Source organism: Alligator sinensis, unplaced genomic scaffold (assembly GCF_000455745.1).
Source record: "Alligator sinensis unplaced genomic scaffold, ASM45574v1 scaffold755_2, whole genome shotgun sequence".
Classification (NCBI taxonomy): Eukaryota; Metazoa; Chordata; order Crocodylia; family Alligatoridae; genus Alligator; species Alligator sinensis.
In genome coordinates, this window is record NW_005841883.1 from 1,084,748 (window position 1) to 1,102,098 (window position 17,351).

Consider the following 17,351-nt stretch of genomic DNA (forward strand, 5'->3'; position numbering starts at 1 on the left):
TAGCCCACCCCAGCTTGCTGGGGAAAGAATCCCACCTAGTGATGTTCGATGAGGCAGAATAGGAGAGGAGAAAGGTGGGTCTGGTATTTGAGATGGAGGTGGAGTAGTTGTCCTCTGACCAGCTGAACCAATGCAACAAGAAGTAAATGGCTGGAAACCCAAGTGCAAGGAAAAAATAATATTAAATAATGCTACAGAAAAATATCAACTATCCTTGAGACTTTCACAAAAATCAATTAGATAAAATGGAATTAAGTTTAACTAAATCCAAGAAATATTAAATGTTAATATTAGTCAGACCTGTCTGACTAAAAAAATGTAGTGCCACTGTAGCCATGATGGTCCAGGCAAATAAGCAACAGGATTTGTTGGTAATATAATTTATGGGATTAACTACAGAGTTGGGATAGATGTTAGATAACCTTCAGGCACAAAATGGCCTTCCAACTTGTCTAACTTCTTTCCTTTAAAAGAGAGTATTGATTTAACTTCATAATATTGTAGCCCAGGTTTAACACTGACTCGTTCCACAAAGAGGAGTGACTACATTGACAGAGAACATCCACATATTTTATTTTTCTGTATCATTTGTTTTTATAAATCATGTTGACATTTTGTTGACTGGTGCTTTTTCAAGTGAATTTGATTCATTCCTGTAGAAATGATCAGATTAACACCACCATAAACTGTTGTCTCCTGTAAACATATCCACTAACCAAGGACAGCACAGATAACAGCCTATACAACATTACTCTCACTTTGAGTGCCTCTCTAAAGTACAAAAGAGAACCACCTCTAACTGTAGGAACTATTTTTCTGTTGTGCGTCATCAGAACATCATCTGTTGCAAGACTGCCAAAAAGAGAGACCATTGATGCTAACTGTGATAATGCTCAGTTGATTGCAGTAGGAAAAAAAATATATAACCTGGAGTAAAATTCTTTTACATAGGCTGCTGAACAGGGATCAGTAAAGAATTCTTGGTCAACATTTATTTACTTTCTAAGCTGCTGTATTTGAGATGATCCAATGCTGAACAAGAGAGATACTGGGGATGAGCTACACTAACCTAAATGTTTTTCAACTGCAGTAACTGCTAATTGGTTTCTACCATAGTTTTTTTAAATCACCGACGAGCCATTTTCCTTTTAGTTCTCAGTTTTATTTAACGTTTTTAAAGGAGATAATTGTAGAAATCAATAGATATGATGAGAAGGGCTGACTTACTTCATTCATTGCAGGAAATCTGAGCGGGGCAGATACCTTCTGCTGTCCATTGACATAAATGTAGACAAGGCTTTGACCAAAGGGCCTTTTTCCAGGCACATGAACAATAGTTATATTGTGCTAGTTTAGCAATATAACAACAAGAATTAATTAGGACATTACTAAAAAGCAATGAAATAATTCTATATAACTACTCACTCTCACTATGAAATGAGTGAAAAAAATCATTGCAGTAAATAAACTTAAATAGCATAATTGGTAGACTAAACTAAATAATCAAATCAAATGCTTCTTAAAAAAAAAGTAACACAAAAATGCATGCATTAAAAAAAAATAAAAAGATTCCCCCACTCTCCCTCCCACCCCACAAAAAGACTTGCTAAGGCTTTCTCTAGTCTCCTGATAATTTGCCAATATTTTGTTTAGTTGGGCAACATTTTAAAGGTTCTTTCTGTCAGAATTAGGAAGATTTTATTTCATTCAAGGATTTCCTTAAATTTACATAAAAAGAGAGCTGACTTTTCATAATAAGAGATTCCTCATATATAGGAAGGAAGAATGGCAACATAGTAACACATTTGCATCTTCTAAGTCTTTGACTTGGAACTCATTTACAGTGTATAAACATAACAAGAGCCCAAAATGCATCTCAGCTTCCAAAACCCATCCCAAAGATCCACTCATTTGTGTATATCCTTCTTTAAAAAATGAAGTCAAAGTGACACTTGTGTCACATGTAAGAATTACTCTTGGAGAACTTAAATATCTAGAGCACTAGCATGACATTAGCATGACCATACCATAGATAATACACATAGTAAACATTACAGACCCCATCTAATTAACGCATCCAAGGATCCTCCATGACATTAATATTCCGTGAGATTTAACGTTAAAAAGGACAGACATACAGATGTACACAAAGAGGCTCTAAACAGTCTAACACAAACTAGAAAACGTTTTTGGCATAAATATACAAATAACGCATCTCTAAGACCTAAATAAGCACAGATTACTTACATGGACTGTGCCCTATTCTTAGAATTCAAATTTGTCCTTATGCAATATAAAGATTAAACCACTTGCAAAAGCTATCAGTTTTATCTTTACAAACTGAAGTTATTCTGTCCTAAACCAAGTGGGCTTACAAAGCAGGTCTTACCCAGAGAGAGTCACAAAAACAATGGTCTGGTAGCATCACTGTTGCATATTCTCGCTTTGTGCAAACAGCAACCACCAGCACTCCAGAGTAGGTAATAAAGGCCTCAAACCCCATTCCACTTCCTGTAAAAAAGCTACAGAATGAAGGGAAAAAAATGAAATACAGCACAATAAAGTTTGGAAAACAATCTAGCTGTGCAATAATTCAGAACAAAACTTGCAAAAATTGGCACAGCTGAAACCATTTATCACCACTAATGGGCTATTTAACCAAAGGACTTTCAATGGGCCATTTCATTAAAACTAACAAAGAGAAGTAAATAGCATAGGTACAAGGAATACTAAACAGGTCTGGTGTGCAAGTCAAAAGCGTTCCACAAAATCTCTCAAAAAAGCTGGTAACCATCCCCCTTTTATATGATGGTGGACCCAGGGTCTCAGCATGCAGTGCTCTAGTTTGATTCTCATAGTTTCAGTTGGTTTCAATACAAAGTACAACATACCCTAGTTTTTGCAAGACATGCCACTGTAATAAAGAAAACACAAGGCTGCAACCTGTCCCATTTTATGCAAATTTAAAAATGTCTTTAGACATGTTTTGTCCAATATCTTCATCAATGATCTGGAAGAGGTTATGGAATGCACCCTCAGCAAGTCTACAGAGGACACCAAGCTGGGGGGAGTAGTAGAACTGGTGCATATCAGTTGGGTCTCAGTAGTCAAGCAGCAGATGGCAGGGAAGAGTCTGGAGCTGAAGAGTGCCCCTGAAAGTGCGAGAGCACCCTGGGAATGTGTGTCAGAGGTGCAATCAGGCTGTATGTCTGGGAACAGGGTGCATCACACATCAAAAGTAAGAGGAAGACTAAAAAACCATAGGTTCCTTATGGAAGACAGAAGGCAATCTAGTTACAGAGGATACAGAGAAGGCTGAAGTATTTCATGTCTTTTTTACTTCAGACTTCACAAACAGGGACAAAGACCAGATGACAAGTGCACTTGGTAGCAAAGACAGGGAAGGAGACAAACAACTTGGAGTAGTAGAACACATTAGGGGTTATTACTTAAAGAAGCTAGATGTTTTCAAGTTGGCAGTGTCACAGTCCACCTGGCCTCATGGCCAGAGCTGGAGGTGGGACTGGGGATTACAGGTTGGAGGTCAAGATCCATGACAGGCACCAAATATCAAGCCAGGGTCAGGATCCAGGGATCAGAGGCCCAGTTACCAAATCTGAGAGCATTTATACATGTTCGCTGGGATTGGCGGGGGGGGGTGAGGGGAGAAATGCTTTAATTAGAGCATCTCTGGAGAGCCACTCTAATTAAAGCGCCCGGAGCGAGCGTCTCGTGTATCAGCATCCCTGCAATGAAAAAAGGTGCGTGGGTGGGGGGACGACGGCACTTTAACTAAACCTCATAAAGCACCCCTGCCACCACTTTGAAGCAGAGAGACGCTGATACATAAGATACTAAAGTCTGCTGGAGCGTGGTAATTACCATGCTCCTGCAAACTCGATTAATTGAAACTGCTCTGACACACTATAATTGCAGCATGTCACAGCAGCCTCACTGCACATGTATAGGCACCCCAAGAGGCAATCCACAGGATGAGGTCCAAGAACAGAGCCAAACCAAGTTCAGGAGCCAGGAAACAGATCTGCAGGGAAATCCAAGGCTAGAACCAGGAAGGGACAGGAGCTGGGACAAGAGCTGCACAGGGACTGTAGACCAGTAAGTTGTGAAGCAAGGCTCTGGTTCTGGAGGAATTCCTTAAAAGCAGTCCTAGAACCAACCAGAGGGAAAGGCCTGGCAGTCCTTGATTAGTTGTTAAGTGAGAATGACCCAGTTAAAGGGCTACACAGCTGGAACCTGACTGAGCTTTACACAGCTGACCTGGTTACCCAGGCTGCAAGGCAGGAGTCTGAATGGGAGGTACCCTAGGGTACTAAAGGAACTGGCTGAGTAATTTCAGAAACACAACCTATCCTCTTTGAGAACTGGTAGAGTTTGGGTGAAATCCAAGATGAATGGAAAAGGGTAAAATGCTCATCTTTAAGAAAGGGAAGAAGGAGGATTTGGGGAATTAAATACGTCAACCTGACCTCAATACATGGAAAAAATCATGGAGCAGTGTGACGGCCAGAACCAAAGAAATGAATAAGCAATAAATATGTGTTTCTTGGAGGCATTTGGAATTTTTGTCTAATATAAAGCTTGTAAGGTTGTAACCTGCAAATGTAACTTGCCTGTCATAAGTTTAACCAAAATGATAAATGTGGACTCCTGACTGAACCTAAAGGCGAAGCTATAGCTGTAAGATTAGCTGACCTAACTGTTTTTGCTCAGAGTTCAGCCTTGTTGATAAAAACTGGATTCAACTGCCTGGTATACCCAGCAAATTCCAGGAAAGCACGTCTCAAGAAAGCATAGTCAAAGAAATCTAAAGGGGTTGGATTTAGGCAGAGTAATATTCATTTCAAACCTGAAGATGCTGCATTGTAATTTGCATATTGGATAAACCCAAGTTTGGGTAGTAACCTTTTATGATCATTTTTAACACCTTTCAATCTCACAGGGTAACAGCCATAGGGCAAGATTGTGAGCGACTCTAAAGCCAACAGATTAGCATAAAATTAGGTACAAAAAAATCACATGCGTCAGGTAACCAGCAGGAAGGAGGGAACAAAATGGTAATTGCTTTTCCAAGCCCGGATCTGAACTCCCGGTGTGAATGAGGATCGGATCCTGATCAAGGGATCTTCCCTGGTAACCCTTCCAACAGCATCGATCGGGGATGCCTAACTTTGCTGGAATCACTTAGTGCACACCTGGCATTGAGGGACTATCAATATGTTGCCAATCTATGTCTGTCTATTTGTTGTTTTAAACAGCCCAGTGGCTGATACCCTCGCAGTGCCCAGCTGGCCTGTGACAGATTGATCTATCTGTTGTTATTATTGTTGTTATTATTTACTATTAGCTCTTTAATACTGCATTATCTGCTTATCACATTTATCTTTCTGTTAACTGTTGTGTGTGTGTGTAAGCTATAATAAATTTGCCATTGCTTCACTCCCAACTGTGCCTCCTCAATCCCGAACCGAACAGCCCAGTGGCTGATACAGTCGCAGCACACAGTCAGCCCGCAACTAAGTTGATACACTCACAGTGCCCAGCTGGCCTGTGACAGAGCATGTCCTTAAAGAACTTACTATATCAAGCATCTAGAGAAGGTGATCAGAAAAAGCCAGCACTGATTCACCAAGAGCAAGTCATACTAACCAACCTAATTTTCTTCTACAATAAGGTAACAAGGCTTTTGACACTGTCTCCCATAATATTCTCAGTAACAAGCTAAGGAAAGGTGATTTAAATGAAGGTACTATATGATGAAGTCCATAACTGGTTAGATCATCATACCCAACTAGTAGTCAGCAATGGCTCAATGCCTAGTTGGAAAGAGGTATCAAGGGGGTTCCACAGGGGTCTGTCCTGGGTCCAGATTGTTCAACATCTTCACTGATGATTTGGATGATAGGACTGAATGGGAACTTAGCAGATCTGTAGATGGCACCAAGTTGGGTACAGTGGCAGACACTCTGGATGGCAAGGCAAGGACCTCAGTCAGAATGATCTGGGTGGACTGGAAAAACGGTCCACAATCAATCAGATAAATTTCAACAAGGACAAATGCAAAGTCCTACACTGGGGACAGAATAATTGCATACACAAATACAGACTGTGGAATGACTGGCTAGGCTGCAGTATTGCAGTGAAGGACCTGGGGGGTACAGTGGACCACAACCTGAATATAAAGGCAACAGTGTTCTTATTACAAAAGAAGCCAACAGCATGCTGGATTGTATCAACAGGAGTGTCACTTGCAAATCAAGGGAAATGATTCTTCTGCTCTATGCAGCATTGGTGAAACTTCACCTGGAGTTGTGTGTCCAGTTTCAGGTCCCACATTTCAAGAAGGATGTGGACACACTGGAAAGAGTCCAGTGCAGAACCACAAAAATGAATAGGGCCTTGGGAAGCAAGACTTAGAGGAAAGGCTAAAAGAACTAGGGTTATTTAGTCTGGAGAAGAAAAGACTGAGGGGGGATTTGATAATAGTCTTCAAGTACAGGAAGGGCAATAACAGAGAGGGCAGCAACAGGCTTTTCTCTCTGTGACCATAAGAGACAAGAATAGGAGCAATGGCCTCAAGCTGCCAGAGAAGAAATTTAGGTTGGGGATTAGGAAGAACTTTCTGACCATGAAGATGATCAAGTCTTAGAACAGGATTACCTAGGGAAACTGTGGATGGTTTAGTGAGGGATAATCCTGCCTGGAGTGGAAGGCTGGACTAGATGACCTTGTAATGTCCTTTTCAGCTCTACTTTCCTATGATTGTTCCATACCCCTTCATTGGGAGGAGCACACAGGGTTGGACTATGAAGGGCTGTAGGAAGAGCACGTGCTCCAGCGACAGCAGTGTTTGGCAAGAGAAGCCAGGCCAGGCTGGAGGAGTCAAGTGCAGGGACATCCAGGGCTATTAAAGTAAGACTACCCTCCTTCCTCATCCACCCAGCAGCCCCACAGGGTACAGCGGAATTTTGCTTAGGCACACAACTCATTAGTTATGCCTCTACGCCTGCTGGCTTAAGGTTTATCAGATAACCCTAATATATAGGCAGGAGTAAATGATATCACCCTGCTTGAGAACCACTGCGGTAAGCAGAGGCAGTACAACAGTGGTTCTCAACTGGGGATACTGCCAAATTCAAAAAGGGTTTGAGGGGGGCTCTGACTGTAAAAGGGGTGAGAACTACTGGTGTAGAGTTTGGACTCTGGATGGGTTTTTTGATGCACATTTTTGATACACACAAAAGCCCTACGGCATGCCCTAAACTGGCAAACAAGTACTTTTGTGAGTATAGTTTATTTCGCTTGCCAAACCTACATAAGCATAAGCTATATCAGCATGTATTTTTATACCAAAATAAGCTTTATCTATAATAGGAAGGCTTGTTGGCTTTTCTTATGTAAAAACTCTAATGCAGTCTTCAAGACATGGTAAGAAATACTGTCAGACTTGCACCTGAGGAAATGTAGCTATTATTATGGAGCAGAGACATTTTGTCTATGATCATATTGCATTTTACCATTGCATAATCCTCCTATGAAATGAAAGCTACAACATATTTAGAGACCACAAAGCATGAGGATAGCAGTAAGGCCAGTCTTGTCATGCTTTAACTCAGTTGTAAGCTTAAAAACATTTCTCAGTTTAGTAACAATTGTAATTTTACTCATCCATCTCTTGACACCCTGCTATCTTAACCCAAGATCTCCAACAACAATCCTTAACCAGTGAGCAGACATATGGTATCATATACAATATACTAACTCCACCAACTTATTAGAAGACACAATTTATTGTGAATTCAATTTAATGACCAATACTACTACTCTAGCATTATCAAATCCAAATGCAGCTCTTCAATCTTATGTTGTAATCTCGTCAGATTTCAAAAACTGAAGGGGTCTGGATTTAAATATAGAAGAAATGGTGCTGGGAGTTCAGCAGATGGCACTGTTCACCGAGTAATGCTGTGCTCATAACCCAACATAATGTTATCTGGTGCTGTGCTACTGGAAACCCAGCATTTCAGATTTAAAAAAAATAAAATCAAAGCCTGAACTCTCTGGTCATTAAAAAGGAAGGTATTATTTCCTGATATAATTCACAAAAGAAGAGGGTTAACTCTGGTGTCCTGGCCAAGTACAAATTTAGACATTATCCTCTGCAATTCCAGCTGCAGTTTTCACTAGAACTAGCTGCATTTTATGACCTGTTAGACACTATGGAAACATGTTAATATATGTTTACATGCCCAATATGTGGTCCATTTCCCTCCTGTTTTCAAACAGGAAAAGCCATCCTGCAATCCTTGTGGGAGGCAGTATTTTAGCCTTCTGATTTAACCTGAATACAGTTATAGAATTGGGTGTTCCTGTCCTGTAAGTCTGCATAATTATTCCTGTAGCAAACTAAACTCTGAGAGTGGATGGATAAAGCTACCACTGTGAGATATGTAAATATGATGAATCGGCATGTGTAAATCTTACAGTTACTTTCTGTTAAATCAGCTCATTCCAATACATGTTGAGTTTTACTTTGTGTTTTCAAGACAATCTGTGCCTGCCAGTCTGGCAGCACTTTCCCATACTTGTGGCTGGAATAATTTATTATGAAGGCCCTGGGACAACATAACAATTGCCATTTACAAACTCAAACAGAGTATTTTGGTACAAAATGTGCTATATAAATGTGAACATTAGTACCAAGTATGTGACAGGGAGTACATTACCCAGAACTGTTCTACCACACAAAGTAATCATAGCAAGCATACCTGTACAGTTGCTTCCTCTTGCCACCCTTGCTGCTGAGGCCAGGAATTGCTTGGTCCTGATCGAGACATAGCCAAACATTGAAAGAAAAGGCAGAGCCTGGCCATTTATGAATAGGTGGCACAGCAATTCCTGCCATGCTATGGGATAAGTCAAAATATTGCAAGGCACTGTCCAGACCCTGCTTCCGAGCCATTGCCAGAATTGCACGCATCACAGGGATGACATAAGGGTGAGGCTCTTTTGGTTCATCAGTCCTCAGCAGTTGTATTAGTTGAAGCAGTTCTTCAGAGCTCACTGACTGACTCCCCAAAGAACCTAGAAGGGCAATCATGTTCTCAGCAAGAGTGCAATGGAGGGCAGAGTGGAAGTTTAACGTCTCAATGATGCGGGTGACCATGTTTGCATTGACACATGTTGCACGGCTCTGCCTGTTAATACAGCAGATTCGCCTCAACCAATTTGAGATGAAGATCTGCAGGTCATGTGACTCTAGTTCTGGAAGCCACTGGATTAGCAGCAGTAAGGGCTGGACATTACTAATGCCCAACAGTCCAACAGACATGTGATCACCTTCAACAGCCTAGGAAAGAGCAGAGAACTCAAAAGGTGAGCTACTGTTCTACTGAAATAAAATAATGCTACAAAAAACTATCCAAGAGACATAACCATTCTGGTTAATGTTCAAAATAAGCTCATCTTACCATATTCATAAGTTCTTCCAGCAACTCCCGTGAGGGCTGACCCAGAGATTTGAGTACCTCATATAAATGTGCATAACCAATCCGTTCTTTAAAGACCTCCTGAAGATTAAAAAAAGTTTCATTAGAAAAGAAGGCACAAATGGCTTGTCTGCCTTAATGAGATTTAATCTAACAAAAACACTAGAGGCAAAGTAATTCAGGTGTTAGGATACCCTTTATAAAAATACCACAGATCTTGATCCAACACCTAGAGAAATCAATATAATTTGTTTTTTCTCTAAGTGGCTTCAAGAAAACAACTTCATGAAAGTTTTCATTCTAGCAGGCAAATTACAACAGAAGTATATCCTAAAAAGCAAGGCTACATTTTACTTAACACTACACCATAAAAAAACTCCAGTTTTAATATAAGTGTTAATCATTACAATACAAAAATATAACAACATAACCATTTTCATATATTTCCATGTCCTTTCAAATTTATTACAAAACACATTTTTTTTCAAGGCAAACTAGCACATAAGCAGAAAAAAACAAAACAAGTACAGGTTCAGCATGTGAAGTACTCAGTGACAAATCTGAATGAAATATTTTTCTGAAAGAACAACATTTGAAAAATGTGATAGAAAAATATTTTTAAAATATTCTTAAAATTGGTTACTTTTACACTGAAAAACAACTCTCAAAAACTATGAAACTTAAACAGATACAAATCTCTATCAGTCAATGAACAGCAAATAAATCCTGCTAAATGAATACGCTATTTCCGCATTGCTTTGATTGCTTTCTGTACTAATGCTCAAAAATTAAATGCATAAATGTTTTAGCAGATGCAGGGTTTTAGGTGATGGGCATATAGAAAAGAGCACATGTGTAAGAGTGTGCTGAAAATTTTTCCAAAAAAATGTAGGATCTAAATACTTGTCTACAATGTATCCATATCGCACCCAGGATAGTCACCACAAAGCATGCCCTGACCACTTATTCTTCCTCTACCAAATCCTATAAATGAGACAATACAGGTGTCCAGGAATGCTGATAATAAAACAATTCTTATAAGATCTTACATTTAAAAAATGGAACAAGAAATGAGATGAGAGCTATCACAAACAGATCAGTGTATGTGTATACATACCTTAGCAGCCGGAGATTTGTGCATCACTGCTGTAAGGGCTTGAATGGTAGAAACTGCCAAGCAGTCTAGCTGCCCCTGAAACACCTGACAGCACAAGAAACAAATATTAAAAACAAACATTAACTATAATTCTGCTTTGCTGGATACCCTGTGCACCTCAGTCAGGATGAAAACAAGAGTTAAATTAATTAAACATGCTTCAAAATCATCATCCCATCAACATGGATTTCATGACAGCCCAACCTACAAGAGAGGATATATAATGACAGACAACTAGCGACATACTTCAGGAGAGGAGAAGCATTCACACACATTACAGTTCAACAGTCTAACAGACAAACTTACAAGCTTTCCTCATGCTGTAATGGACAACCTCAAAAGGGAGGGAGGAAAAGAAATTAAACAAATCCTTTTAGCGTATGTGCATTGCAGAACACTCAAGTTCTGCAATCAGTCCTCTAACCAGCTTGGGGTTAACAGATTTTCTTTTTAGTGCAGATTCCTGCACATTAGAGCAACGCACAGAAGTGATTAGTTAAAATAGTACAGTCTACTGATTTCATCAACTATCATATCACCTGGTGGTCAATACATTTCTTCCAGACCAACTGAGGTACAAATTAATTCCCTTTTATTTTTTTTCTGTGAATATTTCTGAATCTTGAGATTTTTTTCATCTTGCTTTATGAACAGAAAATATTGTACCACTCTACCAGTAGGTCAATGTATAAACCTGACTGGCAGAATGGTGAAATGAACAGACTCCATATGACAGCCACTGAAATAGTATCACGTATAAGACACGTTTGGACAATAAGAAGTCAAAATGAGAAGACAACATTAGGTGAATAAATGTTTATGTTTACCCTCACACTGAGTTTCTAAAAAAGCCCTGGCTATTTATCAGAACTAGGTGTTTTAGACTGCAGTCCTTCCTTGCATTTAGCATTGCAGCATCTCTGATTCAGTAAAACCTTTTATGCTGATATAAGAAGCGATACAATAAGAATCTGCATTTGATGTTTTCCATTATGCTAATGGAAACTCAAAACAGGCTCTTCCCACCTCCCAGATTCAGCCTGTCCATTGTACTGTGCACATTTGTTCTTGACAAAACAAACAATCAGAACATTAAATACAACCATAGAGATTCACAAACAAAGCCCCAGAACCCAATACACCACAGTGCTAAGAAAAAAAAGTATACAAGAAAAAAAGTGAAATCACCACCAGGTTGATAGTGTTGATATTTGGATTTTATTCATGTACTTCACCTTCCTCAGATTAAAAACTGCACATCAGGGAATAAATGTGTTTTGAAGTCTGCAATTTGAAGCCTATCTGTACAGTTAAAAGATTAGTTGTTAGTGATAACAAATACTCATCTGTGCAGCAGCATAATTTCATCTTGCTGCAGCAGTGTAAGGAGAATGGTTAAGGTGAAGTACAGGAATCATTTTTATCACTGACTGGACTGTCTCTGGACTTCAATTGAAGCAAAATGCGAGTTGTGTAGGTACCTGGTCCTCATTCATTTCTGTCAGTAATTTGTTGGCAAGGTCTTTTTCACTCTTGTCTGCCACTTTATTGTTAGCATTTAAAAACAGCTGTTAGAAACAGAGACAAAAATAATGGAAAGAGGTGCATTAAATAGTTGCCCGCAGCCAAACTGGGAAGGCTGCCATGAATTTATATTTCATATACAACCTGCAAAATCTTACATGGGTGAGCCACATGTATATTAGTCTTTTGTTAATTCTTCTAGTAATAAGGTTACACCAAACCACTGTTAAATACTTACTAGATTTTTTTTTTCAGAAACAGATCAACAAATGTCATTAGTGAGACAATTAAGCAGTGCTTTTGTTACTGACTTAGTGCTCTTAAATTAATGGAAAGTAAGATGCAGGATACGAGGTTATCAGACTCTTACTTTTTTTTAAAAGAAGGAAGATTGCATAGTTTTAATAATGGGAAAGACAAAGAAGCATACAGATGCCTCCTAGCATTTTAGTCTGGTTTTACTGTCCATAAGGAGCACAGATACCGACTGCTATAGATTTCATAATCTTGAGGTAACAATGGCAGATGTTTTGCTGGGGATATAATCTTCAGGATACGCTGGGGAAGGGTAAATTTTTCAGGAACTTTAACTGAGGGCATGTCTTCATTACAGTCACAGCAGCTCTGAGGTCAACATTACCATGGCTAGACAGTCACTGATGCCTGAGATAACCCAGATATCTCTATGCCAGGAGTAGGCAACCTTTTCCAGCTGCAGGCCAGAATGATCCACCCTGGGTCAGCAGTGGGCAGAGGCACTAAGACCCTTCTGCCATTGCCACCACTCATCTCTCCAGAGGCAAAGGGAAATTGCCCACAGCCAGCACTTCTCCCACAGCAGCACAGGGAAAGCTCCCACAGCTGGTGTTTGTCCCTGTGGCACCATGGAGAGACGGCCTCACCGCTCCACCAAATGCCATCAAAACTGCAGGTCTGCGGACTGGATCTAAAGCTTCTGCAGGCTGTAGGGTGCTAACCCTTGCTTGTTGCAGTCATTTTTTCAGTGTGGCAATTTCTGTTCTTCAAATGACTGAAGTAGAGACACATCCCCCATTCAAAACAAAAGCTTTGCTCTCTTCTGCTTTTTTAGATTTGATGTTCAAGAGACTCTTAGAAATGCATGGGTTTCCTGATCAAAAACTTAAAAAGGACATTTGGAAGCACAGGAGTGCCAACTTAACGCAGAGAAAACACTCAACAGAAAACAGAGTTGAAAGAAACTATTTTTAAACATCACTTTTTTTTGTACTCACTGGCCATGTCTATATGTGCGCTTTACTGTGGAGAAGACTAATTGGCTGCAAAGTTAAAAGATTAGTCACCATCGCTATCTACACGCACAACAGTAGTAGCCACAGTAAACTAAATAACACTGCCTGAACATAGTACTATCAGGGACAGTACTATTTTATGGTGGAGTCACTATAAAATAGTACCGTCAGGGACAGTACTATCTTGCAGAGGAGAAATTAACTGTGATGAAACAGCTGTGTAGATGTTGTGCCCAGGAGCAATTTACTCTGGCTCAAACTGCTGCAGAGTTTATTGCTTCAAATTAATTGCACGTGTAGACACACCCACTGGAGAGTATGCTCATAGTAAAGACTCTCACTCTGTATTCAAGGACAAACACTGAACACACTCAAATATGCTACTTTGTATGACAGATGTGTCAGAACACGTTTCGAAAACATAGATCATTTTGAAAGGCATTTGTCAAGATTAAATCAGTTAAACCCCTGGTGACACTGAAAAATAACTAACTATAATATGTTTAGGAAGTTATAGCATTAGCAATCGGAGATAAAACCATGAGCAGAAAATAAGGACAGGTGTGAAAAAATAAAATGACTGCAATTTGTTATTGTGTGATTTTCCATAATAGATCTGTAGAAGGGGAAAAAAATGAGATTTAGAAGCTATACATGTATTAAAATTCTCATAAACAGTGCTCTCTCTGCCTTTAATTCTTTCACCCTGAAGAGTATTAACTTAAAAATGTTTTCTTCAGCAGCTATACGGGAAGGCATAATGATCACTGCCCTTCCCCAAACCTATTCCTTTTTTAAGGAGGTTACCTAATAACAAAGTTCTAGACTTATGAAGTGGCAACATAAGATGTTGTTAACATATAGATAAACCCCTCTCAACATCCAAGTACAACCTCCTTTTACCCAAATGTTAAAGGTAACAGCTATAATTCTCAATTAAATGAGGTATTAGATCAATCCCTAAACTGTCTGATCAATTCAGAGCTAATGATCTGGGTGCATAGCCAAAGCAGAATGAAAAGAAAGTGGCTCTGCATAAGATACAAAAGCTTCAGTTAAGGTTAAGTGAATTGCAGATAAAGAGGATTTGAAAAGCTGTAGACAATTTTGAGATATGATCAGTAATATGTGCTGACTGCCCCTCCTAACACTTAACTTCTGGGAAAAACACCAACTGAAGTAAATTGTGATTCAGCTCTTATTCACTCTCCTCCATGAAAGCCTCTAACTGTCCAGACTTAGTAGAGACAATTTATTCTAGTGTGTCAAATGCCGTTCTGGTGTACTGATTCTATTATCCACAATAGGGGCACGCAAATGAATACAGAAGTCTGGCAGATTGCCACGGATGAGAAAAAAGTATGTTTAACAAGTTCTGCCTAGCTGCCGAAGGTGCTCAGCACAAAAACTGCCAGACTCAAACTGACTTAGTCTTTGCAGTATGGCTTTGAAGAGAGTTGTACTGTATTTAGAAGAAAAAAAGTGTCGTTGTCTTAGAAAAGGCTAAGTAGTACTGTATATAAAACGTCAATATGTAAGAACCACTTCAGCATGAAAGTAGTGAAAATTACAGGGTTCATCTACACGTTCACATTTACTGCACAGTAACCCGAAATTACTGTGCAGTACAGGCACGCATCTACACGTGTGCGCCTGTACCGTGCAGTAACTATAATGACTTAGGCTGAACTGCATGATGCAAGTATCAAATTTATGCCTGATTAATTACTGCATGGTAACGCACATGCAGACACCTTACTGCGCAGTAACACTGTGTGTGTGGACTGATTTGGGACTAACTATAGTCCCAAGCTAGACCACACACACACACACACACACACACACACACACACACACACACACACACACACACACACACACAGTGTTAATGCTCTTTAACGCCTGCACATGTAGATGCTGACCTATTTCCATTTACTGCAAAGTAATGCACACTTAGACACGCCCACAGGGTATGATTCAAGAAGGACTTCTGGTGACAATTTTGTATAGTGCAGCACACAAAAAAAAAATTAAAGCAGAGTGGCTGCTCCAGTTCTCACTGAAGTCAATACGACTTCAACCCTAGAAGCGAGCTAGTGTCCACATGAATCAGCTAATCACCTGTAGTTTGATAGTTTAAGAATCAGGCTAGAAACTAAATAATTATTTTACAGAAGCCTAGTAAAGACTGAAGGGTACAGAAATGAGTATGTTCCTAGACCGATGCTGAAAAAAATATGGAAAGACCAAACAATATTTTCAACCAGAAGCTAAAGCAAATACTATGTAAAACCCCAGTATGGTTCTCCTGAAGGCATCTGGGATTTTGCTTCTCATTAAAATAAATCACAGCTAACTCAGACAATACTTAGTACATGGACATTGTATTTAAAATATTTCCTAATCATAAACTAGAGGAAACGTTGGACAATAATTCACATATTGTGGCTGGCATTAAACTATTTAAAAACATTCAATACAGACATATCAACAGAAAAAAAATACAAAACTCTTAAAAGGTTCTTAGTGTTTATGCTCATTTTTGTTGCAGGAAAATCCATCTTAGGACAGCATAATAACTTCAGTGGCAGGCACTGGTTTATAATTAATTGCCATCTGGGATTAATACTGGAACTGCATAAATAGTCACAGGAAATACGAACATAATGTCCTATCTAAAAGAAGACAGCATCCAATGGGAGCATTTTGTAACAGCTTAGGTTCATTTATATAGTTCAGCTATGTTGAAATTGCCACCAAGTAGTTTGAAATATTTGCAACTGAACACCAGACTGGATTAAAAAAAATTTTTTTTTAAATTAAGCAACACCCACACAAAAAATGTATCCCTAAAATTAGAATTTATCCCTCCATCTGGTAAGCGTTATAAGCAACTTCTCAATGACAAATATACTCATAGTAGGAAAGATCAATTCTGATACCAAACTAAAAATGTAAAGAAAGTTAAAACTGCACACATCTATTAAGCAGTCTCTGCTTTAAATATATTTAGAAGATATGGAGCATGTCTACTTCATAAAATTCTAATTATTCAAAACTTTTGAAACATTCTCCAAGACAATGGTAATAAACAGGCCCAGTCCTTGACTTCGTTCATGTGTATACTAAGTAGAATTTTGTCTAATTTAGAAAGAATTACAAAAGTATTTAATGTAGCTACACTGTCATAAGAAGCACTTTGTTACAAGAAAGAATATATTCTTATTAATAGAAATTTACCTTGCAGTTCTGCAGGAGGCGGATGAGATGCTCAAAGCAGTTGCTGTTAAGGAAAATTGCCTGCAGAACAGGCCTGTCTGTGCAATCTAACATGGCTGTGATGGTGTCTATAAAAATAAAAAAATACATCAAACAAGTAGTACACTAATCTTTTAATTTGCTTTCCTTAAAATATCCATTTGATAAAAAAGAAAAATACATAGCACACAAAATACATTGCATTACAGACCACAGTCAAATATTATTAATGTTTTGATGAAAGTAAGTGAATTGGTGCATAAGCCAACAGGTCTAGAGAACATTTTAATCTAGCAGAAATGAACACACAACCTACTAAACCTGGAAACGTTTCAGCAACCAAACATCTTCAATTGCCTTTGGGTTCTGATTAAAATCACTGTCGTTTACAAGTATAAAGCAGCATGTTTTTCATATTGAACACCTATGCTCATATTTGCTTCCTCATTAGCAAATCATTCCTCAACATTACAGTGCAGTCCTATTTTGCCAGTGTTGTGTATCACCCCACTCTTCTCTCAAAATACTGAGAAAATTAAAGTGCTTGGGGCTATAGATGTTTTTAGTTTACATTTTCACATTCTGCTTCATCAGCTTAAGAAATTAATACCAACCTGTGCCAGGGGCACAGGATCG

At 39.0% G+C, this 17,351-nt stretch overlaps 1 protein-coding gene across 1 annotated transcript in view; it reads right to left on the reverse strand.

The window, feature by feature from the left end:
- NBEAL1 (neurobeachin like 1) overlaps positions 1 to 17,351 on the reverse strand; it is a 135,972-nt gene that overhangs the window by 68,561 nt on the left and 50,060 nt on the right. Inside the window, 8 exon segments of the mRNA XM_014516902.2 lie at positions 1 to 3; positions 5 to 150; positions 1,228 to 1,347; positions 2,390 to 2,522; positions 8,787 to 9,367; positions 9,489 to 9,587; positions 10,624 to 10,707; positions 16,698 to 16,804. The exon segment at positions 1 to 3 is cut by the window's left edge and continues 119 nt beyond it. Of these exon segments, the coding sequence (XP_014372388.2) occupies positions 1 to 3; positions 5 to 150; positions 1,228 to 1,347; positions 2,390 to 2,522; positions 8,787 to 9,367; positions 9,489 to 9,587; positions 10,624 to 10,707; positions 16,698 to 16,804 (1,273 nt within the window).